Source organism: Mastacembelus armatus, chromosome 2, assembly GCF_900324485.2.
Source record: "Mastacembelus armatus chromosome 2, fMasArm1.2, whole genome shotgun sequence".
Lineage (NCBI taxonomy): Eukaryota > Metazoa > Chordata > Actinopteri > Synbranchiformes > Mastacembelidae > Mastacembelus > Mastacembelus armatus.
The window spans coordinates 7,795,014-7,819,536 of NC_046634.1; the positions used below are offsets into that span (position 1 = coordinate 7,795,014).

General features: G+C 43.1%; 1 protein-coding gene across 3 annotated transcripts in view; it reads left to right on the forward strand.

The window, feature by feature from the left end:
• Positions 1-24,523, forward strand: part of pard3ba (par-3 family cell polarity regulator beta a) — a 121,049-nt gene that overhangs the window by 18,517 nt on the left and 78,009 nt on the right. For 2 of the 3 annotated variants that reach the window (XM_026301868.1, XM_026301870.1), the window contains exons 3-10: positions 3,403-3,580; positions 10,131-10,255; positions 15,727-15,806; positions 18,876-18,962; positions 19,197-19,316; positions 19,980-20,428; positions 22,305-22,444; positions 23,011-23,139. In XM_026301868.1, coding sequence (XP_026157653.1) covers positions 3,403-3,580; positions 10,131-10,255; positions 15,727-15,806; positions 18,876-18,962; positions 19,197-19,316; positions 19,980-20,428; positions 22,305-22,444; positions 23,011-23,139 — 1,308 coding nt within the window. The remainder of the gene's footprint in view (positions 1-3,402; positions 3,581-10,130; positions 10,256-15,726; positions 15,807-18,875; positions 18,963-19,196; positions 19,317-19,979; positions 20,429-22,304; positions 22,445-23,010; positions 23,140-24,523) is intronic. The other variant, XM_026301869.1, reaches the window with a different exon arrangement.

Consider the following 24,523-nt stretch of genomic DNA (forward strand, 5'->3'; position numbering starts at 1 on the left):
TATATATGTGTGTGTGTGTGTGTGTGTGTGTGTGTACACCACCACCCTCTCCCCTGTGTGTTCCATACAGAACGAGCTGTATTTGGCTAATTAATTCTTAGCAAGTGAAATGAATTATTAAAAACATTCAACTGTTCCATCTGTTTGTTGCAACATGTAAACAACATCTACTGTTTACAGCAGCTGCCATAATTTCATATCCTTACTATTAAAAATTCAGAATTTATAACCATGATGTGTGTAAGCTCTCTATGTGACCGACTGCTCTAACAGCCTGTGTGAAAGCTATCTCAGTAATTGTAATCCTCATAATGTGTGAATATATTGATCACAGTAAAGAAATCCTATTTTCTCTTGCCCCTGTGACGGGAGGTCAGAGGTCAGCTATGGCTACAGCACAGCAGCCTGGAAACTGGTCAGGAGCCGGTTTCATGCAGAAGGTCACTACAGCAGGGTGGAAGGTTGAACTGTGGTGGAATGACTTGATTTAACATTGGAATAAAAACTACTGTTGATGTGTGCTACCACTGCAGCATAAAATATTAAAGACTTGATTAATTTCCAGTGCAGTTTGACTGTGACCATATAGAACATGGTCCTCCTCACTTTACAATAGTTAAGTTAAGGTACATTGACTAACTGGCATTTTCCAATTTTAAGAAATAGTCTAGCATGAATTTGCCAGCTGATCTGCACGATGCATCCCTCAGTTATATCAGGGTTATTATTTAGTGCTGCTTTATTGTGTGTTCTCATTATTTCAAGCTATATCTGTATTTGTACAGTATATACTGTGTGGTCTCATGTTGTCACTGATCCTAGTCCTACAGGGCTGTGACTTTAGAAAGGAAAATAACTATGATAATTTATTCCATCCTTGTTTAATTAGACATAGTTCCCATGGTCAGTATCCATAAGTGAAGTATGTATTTTATATATTTCGACCCACGTTTGCTGGTGTATGCCCACTACACATCCTGGGGTTATGGTGTTGATGCTACAACAATATAAAGAGCTCTTTGTATTTGGCACTGGGTTGTATGTGTGTGTGTTTCTGAGAGTGTGTGTGTTTGCATGTGTTATGGTAATGAGTCAGAGGGGTCATATAATTCAGCATAGTTGACATGCAAGTTCCCCAGGTCCATATCAATATCCCCCCACGGACGCAGCAGAAAACATAAGGTGATCTGTTTTTGTAGAATACTAATCACGGGCAGGAGGGAGAAAAACGTTTAAGTAAACACACTTTTTTAAAAACAATCCTCATTTATGCTTTTAAAATATTAATGATGGTCAGCTGACCTATTATCATCTGTAATGAGAAAATAAGCTTCTTTGATAAAGCCAAGCCTTTTCAGCCACCTACTTTTAAAAGGCTTGTTCACTCACCGAAAAAAATGTTTTGGCTGCTTTGGATTCACCTCCAGCTTCTCAGAGATGAATTATTCCATTTTACTAATGGAATAATAGACAATTTGTCATCAGCGTTTTAACACACCGACACACTTTTTCTCACCTCAGTTTGACCGTCAGCAGCTCCCATCAGCTGTCAGCTACGTTGGCACCATGTAAGTCTGCCTGGGCCTGGGTCTGTGTGACACCCATTGGTTTGTCGTGAAAAAAAAATTGTCATTATTTGTCAGATCTTTGTCACTGAATTAAATTTTGAATGGTAGGAGGTTATGCAAGGTGTGTTACCTTTAACTGGAGAAGGTAAGGTGAAAGGTTATGGGTTTGCAAAGCATGTGATCAGTGGAGAGACTTCATCGGGGGGGTGAGATTTTTCTATACCTCAACTTTATTCCAGCTGCACTAATATATGATTCTTTTTGTTGATACTCTGTTTGATTGAGTGATGAGTGGAAGCAGCAGGGCGCTCTTCATCTGCATCGCTCCCGTCTGTCTTTGCCTAAAAATAAATAAATAAACTTCCCAAAAGCAAATCATCATCATCATCACCCCTTCACACATTAAAAAGAACTTGTTGTTGTTCCAGATGAATAAATCGTTTCTGAGGGAAGCTCATCACTGTGTCTTTGTATGTGCTTGTCGGTGGGTGTCCGCGCACGCATCACATTATGCTCTCAGACTACTTCTTTGATTGATGCTGTCAGCGAGTTTGGAGAAAGAGACGGAGGCCCGGGAGGGAAGGAGATAAGGAGAGAAAGAGGAAAGCAGATAAGGAAGAGAGAAAGAGCTGGAGAAGCATCCATCAAGCAGAGCAATCAGATTGTTTCCCTGGTGTTCGCTCGTTTCTCTCTCTTCTCTGCCTCTCTCAGCCTTTCAATTCCTCATCTTTTCTTTCACTCTAACAAACACTCACACAAATGCAGTGGATGAATCTCCTTTGCATGGCTTTGGCCAGGTGTCATGAGGATATTGAATTATGGGAGGTTGAGGTGAGAGGCAGCGTCACAGCATGATGGATGATGCATATCTTGCTGTGTTTGTGTCTATTGTTTGCACTCTCGTAAACACACACACACACACAAACACACAGCCTCCATTGTTGTTAATTGACGTCCTCCACTCGTCTGTTGTTTTATTTCCATCCCTTGTTCCATTGCGGTTATTACTTTTCATTAAGTGGTCATTTCCTTAGCCAGCATCGCCTAATGAGAGCATCACACCACCACGCACCCATTTATCAAACTACATGGCTGCGATGGCACACGTCAACTCGCACACACACACACACGCACACACACACGCATTCCCCTTCACTCGATCTGCCATCATATCCCTGTCTCAATTAGGATTGTTTGTCGTTCTCCTGCCCTCCATCCCCTGTTCATTTGGCCGCCGCTGTCTCTTCCCGCTGTCTCACTGTGGCAGCCGTGTCATTGTGTTTGACAGCTTCTCATTCTCTTGTCAGATCTCATTTGACTGCTAATTTCATACATACACACCTCACCTCGCCTCACCATGTGTGTTAACTCTGAACCGGCCATCTGCCGAGTCGTTGGTCCGACTTTCTCTTTTGTTCCAAGAGAAAGAAGTTACTGTGCTGCTGAAGTGGCATCTGCTGGTGTGTTATGCACTGTGAGAGATTTGAGAGCGAATGAGCTGTGAGTCCTGCTCTGTTTGCTTTCTTTACGCACACACACACACACACACACACACACACACACACACACACACACACACACACACACACATCTGCACACTTGGCAGAATGAAGCAAGTTGAATCTGCACTGTTGGCAAGATTAACGCCATAAAAGCCTCACTGTGATCACGGCACAGTGGAGATGCTATATAACCTGGCTGAGAGTTTGCATGTATGTTTCCAGCTTGTTCATATACCAGAAATCTCTTTGTTTAGACTGTCCTACTTACTTCACATTGTGTACTTTGGGTTTATTACTTAGGGCACAGTTTTGACTCTGTGTGTCTCTTCCAGCTGGTGGCTGTGTTCGATGAAGTCCAGCGCGGGAGGACAGACAGTCCCAGAGAGACCATGTCCAATGGCTACTCCAGTTCCGCCCCCAGCCCTGAACCCTCCCACTACTATCCCTACCTGCAGTACCAAGAGCCAATCGGAGGAGAGATTGAAGTCAACGAGGCCAGCCTCAAAGCTAGTATGTCAAACTACTGTCAGTGTCTTAATGCGTTTCTAATCTGTTTCAGCTTCATCCCAAAAAACACCTTTAGATTAGAGAAGATTCAAAAGAATTCAAATTCAGTATTCCTGTTCTGGGAAATACAGGAATACTGTATTTTTTTTTTTTGTGTGTGTGTGAGAACGTGTATTGTGGTGAGACAGCAAGAGGTGTGTGGAACAAGATTTAAGAGCAAGGGAGGTCCAAAAGTACATTCATAGAACAACTGTAAGCTGAGCCTGCTGTGTAAAAAGGGGCTTAATGGCATGTGAGAACAGGTGCAGTGTTGACACGACCTTCTCTCCTATAGTTTTCACTAAAGTGTTTTTAGTATGTTCTTGTTTTCACACTTTGCTCAGACTAAGAGGCACCGTGGCAGCACTTCGCACTGTCTTTTCACATATATTGAGTATTCAGGATTAGGAGTACACTGAAGTACCATAATGGAATTGCTTTCTCCAACTCATTTGGGCCATTGGACTGTCTGAGACAGAGTTTACTATTGTACCGTCCACTGCTCACCTCTTTTATACTGATTAGCTTTTGGTAGAGAGAAGTATATTAAGGTATTTGATGGAAGAACATGATGAATGAGATGTTAATACGGGGGATGCTGCACCTTCATTTTGTCTTTGTCATCTTTGTCGTCTGTATTCTTCCTCCTGACAGAAGCTTCCCTCTGTGCAACATTAGTTTGATTGATATGCTCCGATTCTGCTTCTGAAATAGTAAATATCTTGATAAATTAAAGCTTAACTCATTATGTTGGTGTCATTTTATAGGCTGACCAACTCTGTGACTGATATGCACATGATCAATGTGTGAGACTCACAGTCACCGATTCTGAGCCTCCTGTTGTTTCATTTAACCAGTTGCTACATGAAATAAATTAATTTTTGATGTGACATGGAGCGAAAACTTGAAATCAAAAAACTCCTGATTTCAGAAGTGTGTGTGTGTGTGTGTGTGTGTGTGTGTGTGTGTGTGTGTGTGAATAAATGTGTCAGTAACATTAGTGAAAAGCTTTTATAACACAGTCATATTTTTTGTCTCTCTCCTTCTTATACTCTCCTTTTTTAAGCCTGCTTCCTCCTGTTCTATGTTTGCCCTGCATTTGCATATATATTTTTGGTATTTAGTTCTTGCTCTTATCCAGAGCAGAGTTAACGCAGCAACAGGAAATCTTCCAATGTCCTTAAAATGGGTGCAGCAATAAATAGAGGATTTTTATCTTCTTGGTCTTCCTGCATTCCTGCAGGGATCTTCTGTTTGCTTGTGAAATCAGAGGTTAGAGAAAATAAAAAAAAGTCTTGGTTCAGTGACTCAGTCAAGGTCACCTCAGCTGGTTAGACAGCAAGTGACGATGACAGTTTGACACAAGTGTATGTGCAGGTGATAGTATAAAACACTGCTTTTAAATGAGCAGTGAGTGGCATTTTTAGTAGTCGTCAGGAGATAAGGTGAACAGGTTTATGGGTCAGTGTGTATCCACAGAGGGAAATGTCACCACAGGACCAGTCAGAAGCCTAGAGGAGCCTCCAGGCAAATATCTGCTTGTCTGAGCTACGGTCTGTTCTGGTTCAAATATATTTTACTGTAAATAACTTGAAGAATGATTTTTGCTGTACGTTGTTTAGTCAGGTGCCTTTCATTGGTTGATTTCTGAATGATAAGAGACTAATTAAAACATAAAGGATCAACTAAAGGACTAATGAGCTTGGATGTAATTTAACAAGGGTCTCTCTAATCACTTGGGCACCCTGGGACCCCTTTTATTTTTCTCCTTCCATCTGTTGGCTATAGGAAAACAGTGTGACACCCCCATACACACATGTACACACACCTGCCCTTTGGCCTCTCTCCGTCTACCCTATTTTGCCCCATGCCCCTGTCTCTTCACTCCATTTTTTTTTTTTTACCTACTCTGCTATTCAGCTTCAACCACCTGCCATCCAGCTCACAACCCAGTCCCCCCAGACCTTGACCCATCACCCACTAGTCCCCCAGATGCCTCCCCCATCCCTACCCACTCATCCTGCTCTGCTGTTCCAGTCTCCGCACGGCTTGAACCTCTAACTAGATAAGCACTGTCGCCTGTTAGCATGCCCAGGGTCCAGCCGAGCATAAACTAATTCCACCCCCCCAACACATACACACACACACATACCCCTTCCACCTTGTCTTTAACCAAAAGGGACCTCTTCCTGCCCCCACCCTGCAAAACTGCTTTCCAGCCCTGTTGAACCCTGACTAACTTAGTTATGATGTGACCCCGTGACGCCCCTCATATAGAGCCAGACTGATGCAATAAGACTGCTTTTGTCGTCCAGACACACACACACACACACACGCACACATAAAATAACAAAAGAACCCCAGTATGCAAGTTAAACAACTTACCACACTCAGTTCAGTCACCCATCTATTGCTGGGAGTGTGTGTCTGTGTGTGTTTGTTGTACAGAATCGTTTTTTAGATTGGTGTTACAGCACATTTAGCATGTGGCCCATTTGTAATACCATCATTTCTGGAGACTGAGAGAAAGTGATGGGATGTAGACCATCAGACCAGCCAGCGAGATATTGAATTTGTTGGATTTCCCATTGCAAATATATGACTTTATAGTGTCATATTTTGTCCATACTGACTAGCACAACAAATCATGTAAACTGGGGCTACTGTAAACTATGTGAATGCTTTAATCTTATGGTTACCCTAATCTGATTATTCACAATAATCTGGTTATATTGTGCGTGTAATTGCACTGAGTGGTGGCGGACAGGACAAGGAGTAATTCAGTAATCAAAGTGTTTGTGTGTCAGGTTGGGCCTCTTGTTTGAACAGGGTGATTGGACTTCACACTGCCCCAGTGGGATGATTAAACCTGCATTGATCTGCTGCTACATGGACACACACACACACACACTTCTAGGAAGAGAGTCCTTATCACATCATCCCATGAGTAGCCTGAGCTGGGATGCTCTATCGATTGCCAGAGAAACAAGACCGCCCTGGCCTGTGGGATGAAAACACACACAAATATAAATACACATAGAAGCACAGTACACTCACTGTTGATAATAAACATACATAATACTACACACACACACACACACACACATACACACACAAACACACACACACACAAATCATTACACACACTGATTGTGCATACCCAGATGCACACAGTGAGATACATGAGGTGTTTTAGTTTTCATCCCGCCCTGGCAGTGAACTAGCACTGCAGCATTACAGAGCTCTCACAGAACTCAAACAAGAGGCGATACTTAGAATAAACCTCTGGATTCCTAGAGTTGCATAAGCAGCCTAGTTAGGCAAAGAGCCGCAGATGGAGAGTCGGAGGCAGATAAACACAAAAACTGCCAAAGTTTACAAGTCAGATCTCCCCAATTACACAGATCTCAAAGGAGAGATGAGGAAAGAGCATGACTTGGGTGTGTTTCAATTGGTTACCATTTGTTTTTTTTGGCTCTGAAGTGGTCACTGAACATGTCACTAATGGGTGGGGTCTATTTAAAGTTTCATGGCACCTTGTGGTTGCATCTGCACAATACTGTCAAATTAGCAAACCTAAATTACCTCCAGTGTTTTCATGCTTCCAACTCTTCTCCACCCTTTGGCAGTAGATGGCACGCTGAAGTCAGAAAATGTCTGTGATCTTAGAATAAATGAAAATATGGCACACATAGGGCATGAATCTTTAGCTGCTCTGGCCTATATATGCACCACTGCTGCTTTTAGACTGGACCGAGTCTCTCTTCATAACTTCCACAGAGGTTTTGATTTCATTTTCATCATTTGATCAAATGCAAGACCTGTTTTAGATGAGAAATGTTTTTTTTATTCAAATTCAAATTTTTTTTATTCAAATTGAATAATTCGTCATTTAAAGTCAATGTATAGAGTTCTTTTATGCCATATCTGATTTTCTGCTCCTGGCTGGTGATTAAATGTAGCTGATAGTGAATCAGAATATTCAGAGTGAATAACCTGAAAGGGAGATTCAGTCTTTTCAAAAGCTGCTCTGTGCTGAGCAGGACTGGGAGTTTGATGGTGAACCAGCATGGTGGACTTTGACTAATAGTTTGAGAAGGTTGCACATGGTCATGCTTCTGTTTTTAACAACTTAGCAGGGCACATGCTATAAAAGTCCTAACCTGTGCTGAAGCCTATTTCCACCAGCCCAGTCGCCCCTTAAATTCCTCTGTGCCAGTCTTGTGGATGACCATCCGAACAGTGGCTGACCTGACAGACTTACAACTGTCACTCTCATTCATGTCCTTGTCCTCCCTTGGTGACACCGTTTGACCCTCCAGAGGTCACCGCAGGTCAAAGGTCAGAGCTAGGGGACCTCAGGTTCCTTCACTTGGTAGGGCTGGGCTCCAGGGCTCTGAGCGGTGGGAGGATTGATGGAGGCAGATTTGACTCAATTGCATAAACGGAGGAGGATTTATGGGGCTGACTTCTGGGTAATGGACCCTGACTGTGACCATGGAGCGGCCTTGGTCACTTCACAAAGTGGCATCATTGACGTTGTGATGAAGTGTATATGTGTGTGTGAGGTGCTTTAGTGTATTTGTAGAGCTCATTTTGAGAATCAGCTGTAGCCGTAGTCATAGCTTATCATTTATCATTCAGTATCTGTGAAGTATTCAGACTCAGTAGTAAAGATAGTTTGGTACTTAACGTACCTATTGTCCTTGCAGTGTGATTATTGTGCAGTTCCTCACTGTGTAAGAGCACGTGTCAGTTTCTGTCCCTTATGGTTCAGAAATTCTTCAGGGTTACCTCAGCAGACCTGGCGTCCAAAGACCTAGCGAGCCTGTACCGTGTTAGCATTGACCTTTTTAAAACCTGACAAATGTTCGCTGTTCAGTGTGTGTTTTATTCAGTTGAAATCAAGCTGTTCAGTGTGTGACTGTTTTATCTACACTCACTCTCCATGAATGTACCAGGCAGGAAGCAACCATCCATTCATGGCTGTCCTGCACTTTATCAATTATTGACCTGGAGGTAGAAATAGATCTGTGGGATGTTGTAAATTTGCTTAGTTTTCAGTCTGAACACACCTTAACAAAAGGCTAATTTAACATTTCTGAAAAGTATGTGCAGTGTTTGACCTAGTTTAGATGACTAGATAATCAGACAGACAGGAGGAAGCATTGATATGTTGGAGCTTTGTCTTGTGTGTTTTTCTGATGCCTTGTTAAGCAGCTCTGAGAGTATAGCTTTTCTTTTTAACAGATGTTTCTGTGTTAAATCAAAGAACATTTCATTATTGAATATTACAGTGTTTTCTCTGTAGCTTCAGCTTAAAATTTCTATGTGATATTTGAAGCAAAAACAGAAACTGGAAGAAACAACACGAGTCCTAATTAAAAAAAGCAACATTTTTGAAGCTTTGCAAAACTCCTGCATTCCCTCACATAAGTGATAGTGAGTTAGCATTGTGTTTTTAACATTCACTGTTAGTAGAAATGAAGTGTGAACACATACAGATAAGGGTGAGACTGGGTTTTATCAGTATGAATAAAATCGAACCTGAATGCACCAGCAGATGAGCGAACATGTGATTGTCTTTGAAGCAGAAAGGATGTCTGTGTGTGTCTGTGTGTGCCTGTGTCTGTGTGTGTGTCTGTGTGTGTGTCTGTGTGTGTGTCTGTGTGTGTGTCTGTGTGTGTGTGTGTCTCAGATGCTTGGAATGACCATTTTTCATCTGTATACAATCACAAACCACAAACACACACAGCGTGACCCTTGCCAGCTCCTTCTTTCCTACTTGTTCTCTCAATTCTGACCACGTTAGACCAGGACCCTGTCACTGACCCTACAAAGAGAGATTGATTACAGGAAAGACGAGAACTTTCTTTTCCTTTCCTTTCTGTCTCTCAGTTTTCGAGGTTTTCTGCCCCCCGGCACCTTTCTGTGTCACTATCTCTTAGCTCTGTCCTTCTCTTTGTGTTTGTCTCACTCTTCCTTTTTTGTCCCCGTCTTTATTTGCTCCTGTGTTGAGTTAAATTTGAAAACACCCCACTGTGCTTTTTACATCCACAAACACCAGAGGCAGCAAATTAGATTCTTTTGAGTTACTTAGTTGTGGATTGAGACCTGCCCCATGTTACCGCTCCATGTCCCAGCTCTTTTGAAGTGGCAGGGCAGGGTAGTGGGTGTGTGTTCATGTTAATGTGTGTTTTGGGGGTGTGGAGACAACGGCTGGTCATATGAAAACGTACTGAATAGGTGGGTGTGGAGTCTGGGCATGTTGATGTAAGGACGCAGTGGTTGGGGGTCTAGTTTTGGGTTTGTGAGTCACCTAAAATAAATATACGCCCTTGAGAAAGATTTACAGTCTTAAAATATATCTTCCTCATCCTGCAGTCACAGATCTCCATGTTGTACAGGGACCAGAGGTTGCTGGAGTTAAGTGAAAATGCAGTGTCTGCAAATGATGCACGTGACATCTAGCATCCCTTCTGTCTGTCTCTGACTCTCGCCTTTCTCGTTCCAGGCACACCTCTGCTGGTGAGGAGCAGCAGTGACTCAGCTTTGGCCCCAGCACATGGACAGACGGTCACGCCCCGACCTGATGACCCTAAAAATGGATCACCTGAAGCGGTGAGCACAGTGTCACAGGCACGTAAATACTGGGGCTAGGAAACAGAATGGTGTATATATATGATTTCTTCTTGACGTGTGTGATTAGTTTCAAGCTGATTAAAGAGGCCAGTAATAGAAATCATCATCTGACTAAACATTGCAACAGAACTGCATTTCAGACTATGGACATTCAGGTGGAGAGAATGTTTTAACCAAAGCTCGAGACAGGAAAAGAGATGAAAAATGTGAGAAGGAAGTGAATACATAACAGAGGGAACTAATTACTTTTTCCATTACATCTCTGATTTGTGCCATTCCCCCACTGAAGACAAAGAGGAACCCAGTAAATATTCCTCTTGTGGTTCAGCTCCATGCCCCAGGCTGCTCTTTGAAAGGGTTGGCTTTTTAAGTGCACTTCTTCTTTTCCAAACAGGCCGCCATTAAGGAGGACTTTGCTGCTTTTTCGTGTCTCTCTGTGGGTGATTTTGTGATTGTGTGTGCGTGTGGGCAGGATGCAGGCTGTGTGGGGTCATGCTGCTGTGTGTTTGTTTGAGGGGCTCTCAGGTAGGGAAGGAGAGTCATGTTGTTTATCCCTGCCATGGTCCACACAGCGGTGTCTAAGCAAAACCCAGTCATCAGTGGGCAGCGAGTAAACAATGATAAAACACATATTTCCTGTCCAATAAACATCAGACCTCACACCCTTCAATCAGCATGGCTCATTACAGATATATTCTGTTTTCAAAAATCTACATCTCTGCTGCCTGACAGATGCATCTCTGCTGCAGATTTTGCTCTATGACTGTTCTTGTGTGTCCTGAGACCTATTACCACCATGTACCAGCAATGTGAACAGTTCAGGTCTTGATCAGGTCTTAGGATCCAGGCAGAATAATTCACATATGGCACAGATGCATAGAGGAGAACAAAGAATATTTGTTGACTTTAGGTGAGTTTCTGTGTGCGTTTGTGTTTGTGTCTGTGCCTGTGTGTGTGCGTGCGTGTGTGTGTGTGTGTGCGTGCGTGCGTGTGTGTGTGTGTGAAAGGCGAGCAGGCCGTCACAGCTCTTGGGCATATTGAGTCTTGTGCTTGATGGACTTCCTTAGATCAATACACTATCACTACATCCTCACTCATCCACTGTACCACTGCTCTGCAAACCTCCCCTTATCTCCACACACTCACACAAACACAATCTTAAACACTTACAAATAACACACACACACACACACACACACACACACCCACACACAAGCTCTGTCCCTTTTGTCTTGGAGGAGGTATTGAAAGCTAGATAAAGTGTAATTAAGGCTGATACAGTGATAAATATGCGCCCTGCCCCTTTAATTGATTTTACTGCCTGCTATGGTGAAGGCCAAGGTTGGCCCACTGTCTTTGATTCACACGCTCTCTGTGTGCACCTCCCTTACTCCTTCTTTCTCTCTTTATCAGCAAAGCTAATGAAACTGGCAAAAGGCTGAGCAGTGCTAAACATGCAGTCAGCCCTTTAATTGATTTGGACTTCCTGCCATGTTCGTAGCTAATAAATGAGACTTTTAATGTTACTGCCTAACAGCCACTGAATTCTTCTTCTCTTGCTCCTCTCACCTCCATCCCTCTCCTTTTCCTTATGATTTTCCATCCGATCGTGCCGCTGGATGCAGTGATGCAATAAATCTTAACACAGCAAAAGTCAGGCTTGTTACACTCCAGTCCAGTGTTGATGTGTCACTCAGCTGTGATGTAAAAAGCAGATGCTTAACTAGCTAAAGTAAAATATGCTGCTTTTCTGTATAGTGTGTATCTCATGCTACCAGCTGCATGTTGTCTTTGGGCCTTTATGTTTGTCCCTTGGTTTTGCATGTGTGGGACTGAACACTGAAGTGTGTGAGTATGAGGGTCAGGGAGATCCTGTTAGTACACTGAGGTTTTGATCCTGCAGTGTGTGTACATATACACATTTTACACACTATTTCTAATCCGCCTGACGCACAGCAGACTCAGAGGAAATGCACAAAAGAAACGCACACCTCATTACTCATCCATTTGACAACACACACACACACACACACACACAAACACAAACATCTCATGTCTCATATGCCTGCACACCAACCTGTCACTCACACGTAACTCAGACTACAAACAGCCCCCAAAACACAAAAACATGGATGGCAGCATGCAAAACAATAACAGAGCAGAAACCTGCTTAGATGGGATACATTTCACAAATTAATTTGAGGATTCATCATCATTGGGGCAATAAATTACATAAAGCATTTATCTATAAACTATGATTTAAAGAAAATGTGCATGTGCTCTCTTCTGCTAGAAAGCGGCAGTTGAACCATGTAAAATTTAGTTTTGAAACGCACTCATTATGATGTTTTCAGCTGGAGTGAAAGTGCTGAAAGGAGCTGAAGTGTAAGCCCACGAGTACCAGTGTTGAAAATATCACTTAAAGTGCAAGTGATAAATGTGTCAGTGGATGTGTAAGTGCTGAAAGAAGTTATTGTCCATGTGCAGGCACTGACAGAAGTAGATGTGTAAGCACAGATGGGATTTAAAGTGTCAGTGGTAGTCACACTGCTAATGCTAGTTATTGTGGTATTTTAACACCAGAGCTAATACAGTCCCTGAGCTTTAGCTCCGCTGCCACAATACATTCTTCAGTACCTTACCTTTATCATGACATTACATATCACTCACAGCAGGCGAATATGGACCAGTCGATTGACTGTGCCACTGCGTTGAACAGATCACTGTGTGGATGCTAAACAACTCTCTCCAAATAAACAGTGACAAGACTGAAATAATCATCAAAGAGAAAGTGTCAGCAGTCACCGCGAGTGTCTTTCTCTAAAATTTAAAAATCAAGTTAGAAATCTAGAGGTAATCATGGACTCAGACACGAATTTTAACAGCCACATTAAATCAATAACATCGTCGGCATTTTATCGTCTCAAAAACATTGCCAGAATCAAAGGGATCATGTCTGAACCAGACTTGGAGAGACTCATCCATGCATTTATCTCCAGCAGGTTAGATTACTGTAACCTGTTCAAGGGGCTCTCAAAAAGAACTGTAAGGCAGCTGCAGTACATTCAGAACGCTGCTGCTCGGGTCCTGACTAGAACCAGGAAGTACAACCACATTACTCCTGTTCTCAGATCTCTGCACTGGCTTCCTGTCTCTCAGAGAATAGACTTTAAAACAGCCCTGTTTGTGTACAAGTCTCCTCATGGCTCAGCTCCACAGTACATCTCTGACATGTTGGTGCCATATGAACCATCTTGAACTCTGAGAACATCAGGGACAGGCCTTCTGCTCGTGCTCAGAGTCCGGACTAAACAGGGAGAAGCAGCGTTTCAGTTCTATGCAGCTAAAATCAGGAATAATCTTCCTGATGATGTTAGACAGGCCTCATCTCTGGCAATGTTTAAGTCCAAGCTAAAATCTTTTCTTTTTAGCGTGGCACATAACATACGACAACTAACAGTGTTTTATCCAAAGTTATTTATCTGCACTCAGTCTCCTTTCATTTTATTTCAAGTTCATCTCCCACTATTTGCTGTTTCTTATTATTGTATCTTTAACTTGTCTTTTATTTCTATAAAGCACTTTGAATTACTCTGTGTATGAATTGTGCTATATAAATAAACCTGCCTTACCATGAATGTATTTTTATGCAATATCTTTTTTCATATTAAAATATTGTACACAAGTTTGTACAAGACCACTGACACTGATATTACAACTTAGTAATACCAGTACTGGTAGTACTGGTAGTGTTAATGTGAGTCATACAGGTTTCTGTATTATTGTTAATGCTATGTGAATGAAAATATCCATAATAACGATAAATAAAGGTATAAATAAAAGTGTACTTAACCAAATCTATACTATGCTACAAATGTGATGCGCTGTATGTGATCCTTCTAAAGTTTCATGATGATTTCATCATAACTAATGTAAAGACTGCAGTCTGACAGACTTGTAGGGACTGTGTTGGCACATCTGTCTCTTTTTTTTTTTTTAGTGTGCTGAGATGAGAACAGGGAGCAGGGCGAGCTGATTGGCTGAGCTCAGCAGGGCTTCCAAAGAGGATGGCTGCTGTTTTTATGTCTACATAAACAGGAGTGCTCTCAATCAGGGATTAGATTTACACTGGGCATTAAAGCGTCATCCTTTCATTTTAAAGCATTAAAGAAATGCAGCCTTGTGTTTGTGTGTGTACATCCCCACATGCCATATCTTATATAATATATTGTGCTATACTTGTGAGGCAGACATCCTCTGCAAGGTTTTTATGTTATTGTATTGTGTGTGTGTGTGTGTGTGTGTGTGTGTGTGTGTGTGTGTGTGTGGTAGTAATTCAGCTTCAGGGTACAGTACCTGTAAAACTTGATGTACAACAAGTGCAACAGTGTTTTTCATGTGTGTATACATGTGTTCCCCTGTGCTTCTGTGTGTGGCTGTCAGTAGCTTCCTCTGTGATGACTGTGTGTGTATGTACTGTAGGAGGAGAAGCATGTGTTGTGTGTGTGTGTGTGTGTGTGTGTGTGTGTGTGTGTGTTAGCTAATGGCATTGCAGGAAGATGCACAGCAACAATGGAGCCTCCAGCTCATCTTTCTGCCCCCGCAAAAAAACACACATATGTGCTCCTTTGTGGGGTAATCTCACACTGCTCAGATAAGTGGGTCACTGTTTGTGGAGGCAGTGTATGTGTATGTGTGTGTTCATAAAGGCACCGTTTTTATGTTTGCAGCTCTGCAGAGTCAATATGTAGAGGTAATGTTTGCAGAAAATGGATGCGTGTGCGTGTGTGTGTGTGTGTGCGATAATGCATATATTTACTGTGTGTGACAGAGGGTCCACTTGGGAGCTGGGTGTGGTGGGGTGGTTGCTAAGGAAGGGGCTGGTGGGCGGGTGGGCGGGAGCTTTTTAGCCCTTAGTGCTTATGACACAATGAAAGCGACAGGGCAGAAGGACCTAATTGCACCCTTCTTGTCTTAGCGATTTGGGGCAATTTTGCTCTCCCATCCCTTGAGTGTTTGAGCGTCTCACAACAGTTTGACGTTGTCGTCTTTTGTCTTTCTTCCCACATTTCCCTCTCCCTCCACCTTTTGATTCATTTGTCCTGTGGTTGTTGATTTTACCAACTTAAAAATAGAAGCTTGCCTGGCATAGGGCAGGGATGGAGGTATGGGGGAGGGAGAGGTAGATAGATGGATACACACACAGAGTGAAGGAAGGACAGCGGTGTGTGTGTGTGTGTGTTAGAAGACGAAGTTCCCGGTAGTCGTTCTCTCGTTGCTGCTTGCGAAGGTGATTGATGGCAGCGTTATGTTTTGCTAATTGGCAGCAGGCCTCCTCATTGGCTGACTGGCTTCTGTTTGTTTAGTGTGTGAGAGTGTGTAAAGGTAGGAAACTGTTAATTTGTCTCCTCAGCTGCTAACATCATGTTAACTGAATGGATCTGTTTGTATTTGTTTTTCTTTTACAGGAAGTCAAGCATGTAGAGGAAGAAGCTTTCGACCAACAGACAGACAACCCCCCTGCTAAGATGAGCCAGGTTAACTTCAGGTAAGTGTGTGAGTGTGTGTGCCTTTGTTGATGTCCTTGTGGCAGCAGACAGATCATAGCTGAGCAAGCTGCGGTGATGAAGACGGGTGTTAACACTCCAGTCTTTGTTTGACAGCCTGACACTGGATTAAACAGGCTCATGGGTGTGTGTGACAGTCTGTGTGTGTGTGGTGGGATACTAGTTAAAAAGAGAAGTTAGAGGGTAATTCCTCCATCTTTTCCCCTCCCACGGTGAGACATGAGGAGTCGTGTTTATTATAATTATTTAGGAAGTTGTTACTCGCTGCTTTGATACAACAGGGCATTCTTATTTATATGGCTGCTTTCATTCACCGGGTTAAACAAAGTGCTTTCAGTAGACTAAATTAATGATATGATAAAATATTGATAGATTTTTTTTTTTTTTTTTTTTAATACAGATTTGTAAACGGATAGCTGGTAATTCAGTTTAAATCAGAGGAAAAACTGTTTTTAGTTTAGATAAGGCAAGGTTTGGGGCATTCACAAGTCAGTTGGGCTGCACCTTTATGTATTTTGTTGAATTTCATTTCCTTATTAGCAAAATTATATATGTTTTATTGTGCCTCATCTGTCTAATCCCAGTTGTTCCAAAAATAGATTTTTTTTTTTTAGTTAAACCTGGAATTTTTAATGTTAAATTGTTATATTAAAATTTCATTGTAGAAACTGTGTGTGTGCACGTGTGTACTGGTGAGTGAGTCATGTACGTGGGTGTGCACGCACTTCTCCCCACGGTAACCTCCACCTTTGTTTTTGGGCATGTCACTTGCAGACCTCTGGGCCGATGAAAGTTTCTCCAGCCTGTCAGTCACGTAGTTGCCATGGCAACAATTAACCCCTCCGTCACGGCTGCTTTACCTGTCTGATCCAGCGAGTCTGTGACAAGAGTGCAGATAATTTGGCGACATCCTCTGCAGTCGACTGATTTTTCCGATTACAAAATTGTTCTTTTAAAAACAACTCCGGAGAGAATCGGTGGTGCTCAGGAAAAGACTTGGCTGGAGTGACAGATGGTGATTTTTCAGCATTTTACAGTACAGTGGTGTCTTGACAGCGCTGAGATACAATGGAGGCACAGCTCTCACAGATAGTTGGCCATGGTAACAGATGGTTTGTGGTTGAAGGAAGCACGGTGAGTGAGGGAGGGCACATTTTCAGCGAGTCCCAGCCGTGAGTTTGTTAGGCACTCGGCCTCTGTTGATGTAGAGGAAGTCAACCAAGAGTGGGAGCTCCATCTGTCTCACTCCTTGTTGCTCTTTTCATCCATCCCACTGTCCCTCGCCACCCCCCAGTGGAATGACTGTGTTTGTTTTTGTTTGTGTCAGTGGGATGCTAAAATGGGTGAGCGGAGCTATTCTGCATATTAGTGAGCGCCGCTAACAAGCTATGGCTGCCTCTGATGAGCTTGTTTGTGCTGCCGTTTGTTTTTTATATAAATGTAGATGGGCTGAAGTTGTGTGTGTGTGTGTGTGTGTGTGTGTGTGTGTGTGTGTTTGTAATTCATGAGTTGTGCACGTGTAATTTAGATATAACTGTGTTCTCTAATACATGTAAATTTGATGCATGTGTGTGTCTGTGAAATTAATTTAGAGGAATGTGACTGATGGTGTTGGTGAGCATGCAATGGATGTAGCGATAGGAATGAAAATTGGATGCATGTGTGTGTGTACAGTACGTGTGTGACCCTGGCAGAGGTTAACGAGAGCAGGGTGACAGTGACAGAGGAGTGTGTTTTAATGATCCCAGCTAGTCCTTGGGTTTGTGTACATGTGGGAAGTACAAATACCTTGAACTTAACTGCTTTTCTTCTCAAAGTTGTTTTCATTTTTTGTGAACTGATGCTGACAATCTCATCACTCCTGTTTTTTTCCTTCAGTGCATTGTAGCTTTGTAAAAGCTCTGCAGGAGAAGAAAAAATGTCTCCATGTTCTCAGCTTCCTCCTGAGATTGCTCCTTTTGAGCCATTCTTCACGTTTTCACGTGCTGAAACACAAACGTGGATGACAATGCACTGAACAGCATAGATAAGATCTCAAAAAGAAAAAATGGAAAGCATTCTTCTAAGGACCTCACAGGTCCTCCCATAGGATTGTCCTCTCCCACCTGGAGTATTGCAACTCCCCTTCACTGCATCCTCATGCTCATGTAGCAGCTACATCTTCCTGTTGCAGCTAATATCCACTTCCAGGCCTGGATTTCCTTTGATTAGTCTATTTTTCATAAACCATTAAGCCAAAAGAAGTCAGGGCACAAATGTTGCTGCTTTACCACAGAGGAAACTTCCTGGATTTGTATGAAAAAATCCAAAATCCTTTGAATCCAAAACCCACCTACAAACATGACGAGGTTTTTACACACACTTCTCGATTTGAGAAACTTTGAACCAGCATAGTACTGCTTGACTGATGATAGAAAGCAGCTGCACTGACATTAGTGCTAATCATGCAGACAGGGAACGTTGTCTTCTGTGATCTTCTTCTATCATGCCTCCATCATGCAGGTCCGCTCTGTTAGCCTCCAATATCAAAAGATCTTTCTGTTTTCTTTGCTTGTATTGTCCTTGTTTATCTGCTGTTACCAACCACAATTCAGGCCTCCGCAGAGATTATTAGAGAAGCTCATTACGTTTCATCTCTGTCCGCCCCTGTCTGTGGCTCTTTTTCATCTCCTACTCTCTTCTTTTGTCCACCGGCTAGATTGGGTGGTTGAAAAGCAGGTAGATAAGGGTGAAGTAGCCACCTGCGTCCCAGACTCACTCTCTCTCTGTTTCTCTCTCACACACACACACACACACACACACAAACACAAACACACACACAGAGAGATCTGATATTTGGCAAGACGACCTGCAAGAAAATTTGTATCCCTGCCTCTGTAGCCTGGAGGAAAATGCAAATGGATTTGAAGAGTTTGCTCGTTGGAAGGTTGGGAGTGTGCATGGGTGTGTGTATTACTGTATCTGTTTTTTTTTTTGTTGTTTTTTTTTTTTTTTACAACTGTCTGCACAACACTGTGTATTTCCTGATTTGGTGTGTATTGTGTTAACAGCACCCTAACAAGGACGGTGGAGTTTCAAGGTGACAGGGGACCCCTGGGTATCCATGTGGTTCCCTACTGCTCCTCTCTCAGTGGGCGGTAAGCACATACACACATGGATACACACATATTGCACAAATAAAGCTGCACTCTTTCCTTAAACCATTTCCACTTCTAATCAATCAGAATTTCATAAACAAAGGCAGATGGAAATGTTGTCTCATAGGAATGGAAAAAAAATAAAGTGTTGTGTTATGTTGTGTGTTGTGTTGTGTTATCTTGTGTGCTTACCTCCATGAATATACATTGACTCTACACTGTGTGTGTTAAAAGGACCCTGGGCCTTCATATTAAAGGCATAGAGGAGAACAGTCGCTCCAAGAGTCTCTTCGAGGAGGATGAGTGTATCGTCCAAATCAACAACACACCTCTGCACGACAAGACCTTTTCCCAGTAAGTATGCTGGGCTGTGGCTGAGCTGCAGGGTGTGTGTTTTCTGTTTGTATGTCTGCAAAAAGGTTTTATGATACAGCCACCAACAGAGAAACAGAATGAGAGGAATGTCTAATAAGAAACAATTTCAGGGATTTGTTTTCTAAAATCTGAATCCAGGATCAAATTGCTGTTTCCTCTATGAGCCAAACACAACAGCAGCACACACCTACAACCTCCTGTCTCTGTTCTCTTTATTTTCTCTGTTCTCACCGTGTAGGTCCATTTAACTGCATCCCACTCTGTTGGCTGTGTTGTGGGAATGTTGTGCTGATAAAAGTCTATTAAATCTGCAATAGGAACCCACAGTAAGGTCTGCCCCATCTGATAGGGACCACAGGGTCCCAAACCAGCTGGAAGAGCCGCTGTGTGCTTTATCCAAACCGATATTACAGCTCCATTAACGATGCACAAGCCTTTTTCACCCTCCTCCTTCTCTACTTTCTGTTTTCCCTCTGTGTTCTGCTTTGGTTTGGTTTTCTTGGTTTCCTTTACTCGTAGTGTTCCACAAGGCGGAGAAACTCTGAGATCATAATTTATTCAATGCCAGTGAGTTTACCAGCTTTAAATCACATAACACTTTCAAAATTACATGTTTCATCGGATTTTCTGCTCTTAACACAGATCACAAGAAGTGTTTCGCCAGGCGATGACATCTTCCTTAGTGCGTCTGGAGGTCCTCCGAGTGGCCAACAAACCGCGCTATGAGAAGAGCCTGATAGGTCAGCTAGTCACCAGTGATTCCACTGTAAATGCAAAGAGTCCGACGGTGGCCCGTGCTAATGCTGAATCCCAACCGGAACCCAAACAAGACACCAAACCAAGAACCAAACAAGAAGCGAGACGACCAGACACACGTGCCAAGACCCCGGAGCCAACTGCACTAAACCCACCAGCAATGGAGCTCCAGTCTGGACATGGCTCTTTGGAGAGAATCTCTCCCATTCCTCTGCCAAGGACATCGCGCTCTTCCCCAACGCCCAGGGCCGGCAACCAGAGTCCCGCTCTGCCCGGCCTGGCCAACATCACCAACAAGAAGGGAAACAAGAGGATGAAGATCAACCTGAAGAAAGGTAAATATGTCACTGAAAACTTAACCGGTTTTCCATCACATTAAGGAGAAGTGAAAGTGAACGCACAAGCATCAGTTCACCGCAGTTTAAACTGTGGGTGTTTGCCAAGTTGCATTATGGGACATGAATAATCCAGAGGTTTTGTAGGCTGACCTTTTGTAGTCTGGACATCTATGGAGATTGAGACCATTCTCTGTTTAAATTGGTTGCTTGTGGTTTTCTCTTTTCATAGAAGCACAAGACTAAATTGCTGAAATGCTCCTTTAAATTAAGAATGAACATATGACGTTGATGTTTTTAATCAATAGCAACAACTTTGAATGTTTTTCATGTTTCTTTTTCTTCATGTTGCTTGAAGGAAATTATTTATAGTTTTAGGTTTGTTTTTTGAATATAGCAAATGTGTGAGTCCAAGATGTTGAATTGTCCATCAGTACATGGACTAATTATATATTTATAGAAATCCGAAAGCAGGACCTCTTCATTGCTAGTGTATTTTTGGTGTTTTATCTTTTCGGATAACTCTACAAATTGTCTGGTTATTTGGCTTTTAGACTTTAACCCAGACTGAATCAGTCAGACTTGCCAACCGTCTTAACTCTTATCCCTCTAAAACACATCAGTGCTGGAGCGTTGATGTGTTTATAGCATGAGAATAGGTTCTTAGAGCCGTGAATAGGCTCTGTTCTAGCAACCTGCAGTGTTATGTGGAGTGAATGGATAGATGTAATTGGACTACATGCACACACCCACACACACTCTACAGGTAGCCACAGAAAGGCAAGAAGACACCAAGATGAAAGGACAGAAGAAAATGGGCTCCACACACTCCAGCTCCTGCTCAAAGCCCCATTCACAGCTGTTATTGTCCATTTCTTTCTTTCCCTGCACCTTTTCATCCCTCCTACTTTCTTCTTCTTTTTCTTCCATCCTTCTTTTGTCAGATTTTTTTCCCCCCTGTCCTTAGCTCTCCCTCACCTGATGAAAGATCAGAGCAGTGGATATTATGGGGTTTCTAACACCCTCTCCCTTGGCAACAGGCGCTTTCTCTCTGTGATTGACAGGCGGTGAGGTTTAGGTGCGCTAATGTAGGGCAGGCTTAGCTTGGAGACCAGATAGCATCACTCTCCGCCTTTAGTATGCCACGCCGGCTTTGCTCTCCCTGCACTCACAGGCACGCACACACGGAGCGTGGCACATTTCACTCATGGCTTGGGGCTTGTGTGGCCATGAAAAAGGAAGAGGGTGGAGGCTCTGGGGGTTGATGGCTCATGTATGTGTGTGTGGCCTCAGAAAAACACACACACATTCACACATTTGTAAATGTATACACACAGATAAATGTAGGCTCACATGCACAAGGAAAATCTATGTGAAAATCACGTTGCCTCCCCAGGGTGGGGAGCTAGAGAAGGGAATAATATCTCTCAGGCTCTTCTTCTTACGCTCTCTCTTTCTCTCCCCGCTGCCCCCACCTTCCTTCCATCTTCTCCCTCTGCCTCCCTTCATCAGCCACCGTTAGACCTGCTCACACGTGAAATTAAAGGCATACTCTGTCTAATCCAGCTAGCAGAGAAACCTTCTCCCGGAGGCTCAGAGGCAACTGACCTTCAGTGGAAAACAGGCACTCAAATGGTAGTTAATGTGAGGACGATGCTAAAACCACAGACTGGGTTCAGCAGGACAGGAGTGGGGGTGTAGGAAACGTCTGTGGAGAGGGAGAGAGAAAGGAGAGAAGTGACAGAAAGAGGAGACAGGAGGGAAAATTCAATTAAAACAAAATTAAAAAGTCATAAAATTCATAATTAAGTCTCGTCTTCAGGGGGGATGGAGATCCCTGAAGCACACTGTGACGCAGGCTGGTTTGTTCCTACAGGCGCCGACGGTCTGGGTTTCACCGTAGTAACGCGGGACTCCTCACTCCATGGGCCAGGGCCAATCCTGGTGAAGAACATCCTGACACGAGGCGCAGCAGTCAAAGATGGCCGCCTGCAGCCTGGAGACCACATCCTAGAGGTAAGATAGACCCTAAGCCTGTCGATCTCCCACAGAGTAGAAAGCCAACAGTCACAACTGTAGTAATGACGGGAACATCATCAGTACCAGTAAGCTAAACTATCTGGCACCTCTGCTGGGTAAACTCAGTAACTTTCCTGAAAATATTCACAGTTACACTTTAGGATGAGTTTGGACATTTGGATTCAACAGCACAAAATGAAAGTCATCTAATGTTTTTGGATATTTAATTAAAGGCCTTGTACATCTCAATAAAAAATCTTTTCCTGTAAGTGTGAAATAAAAGTAAAAAGCAGCTTGTACTTCAGAAGCAGTGCCTCGGTTAATGTGAACCATTTTTACCTAAAGAAAGGTGAAACCTGTGAAACTTGTTGTGAAGGTAAGCAAATAAACATTTAAATCCGATGTATGTGGGAATTGAAGTTTTTTTTCTTGCTCTTGGGTGAACTAACCCTTAAAACAAAGAAGCGTCTGATCCTCTCCCTGTTCAATTTGATACCTGTCAGTGGACAATGTGCTTCGCTTTAATCGACTCCTCCTTGTGTTCTTTTTTTGTGACCGTGTAGGTGAATGGAGTAGACATGACAGGCCGTAGCCAGGAGGAACTCGTGGCCATGCTGCGCAGCACCAAGCAGGGGGAGAGCGTGTCTGTGGTGGTGGCACAGCAGGAGGACGTCTTCTTGCCTCGAGAACTGGTAATAGAGTGGGAACACACAAAAACACGGTCCCCATCCAGACCTTCACACGATGTCTCTTCTCCCTTCTTCTGCGCTCTATCAGTCACTCCAGCCACTTTTGTGATCTGTTGTTTTGTAACACTTCCTGCACATTGTGTCAGTTTTCCCTTTGTCTTTGTCAAAGGATCAAACTCCTTTTTGTAGGTGCCCCTTTGCCAATAAACACACACATGGACGCACCCAGAACACACTCCGGCCTTCCTGTCCCACTTTGTTTTGTTGACAAAGCAATCAAGAGGAAGTCACACACACACACGTCCCAGCAGCCCCGCAGGAAGCATGCGGACATGTCCACACATGCTCACATGCAGTGGGTGTTAAGTGACTGTTTACCTGTAGTGACTGATGGGGTCATAGGTCAGTGTCAGGGCTGACTGTGACACAGTTTGTGTCCCACAGGGGACATTTTATCAATAAACGGCCACTTTTATACAAGAAGCCCACTGGCCCCATGAAAGTCACTCACTCTGTAAATGATGTTTTCTCAGATACGTCTCTATTCTCTGCCCTCTGTCCTCCGTGGTTATTCTGATTATTCCCCTTCTGTTACTTCAAAGAGCCTTAAGAAAGACGCACAAGGCTTTGTAGTAACTGATGCATATTCACACCTAGAGTACACACACGCACACAAACTCTTAAACACCTAGTCCTGGATAAAAACAAGTGCTCTCTCATACACACGCACACACACACACACACACGCACACACACACACACACACGTGTGCACAGACGAACACATCACACAGGCTTTAAACAGCTAAAGTTACTGCTTCCGAAAATAGTTTGCCCTCATTAATGGCCCAGCAGCTTTGGCATAACAAGTGCACTTTGAAGAGCCTGTACAGTTTTCATCTAACACTTGCTTGTATTTGTGCATTAGAGAGAGACTTAGAGAGAGAGAGAGGCTAATGGAGAAGGAGAATGAGAGAGAGCCTTCAGTCCCATCTCTGTCGAAGCTGTTGAAGTTGTTGGTGTCCCTTGAGATCTGGCCCTTATCTCCCACACAGTCCTCAACCTCAAAGGCGGTTTGATGTCCCCTAAACACACACACTCGCATGTTTACAGATACACACAGAAACAACCCAAACAGGCACTCTAGAGGCTCTGCATCATTGAGTTTAGATGTGCAGACCCTCAAAAAGCGAAGGATTGCATAAATACACAGATGTAGAAACCACCACAGAGGAAAAAGTTCATCATTAAAAGTGTCCAAATAAGCACATGCAAACACAAAGGCAAGCGTACACTGCATCTGACAGCAAACTCCATCCCCACCTTTCCAAAATCTTCCACCTTCTCCACAATACAAACACAAAAAGAACATTTTTCTTCCTTTCCTG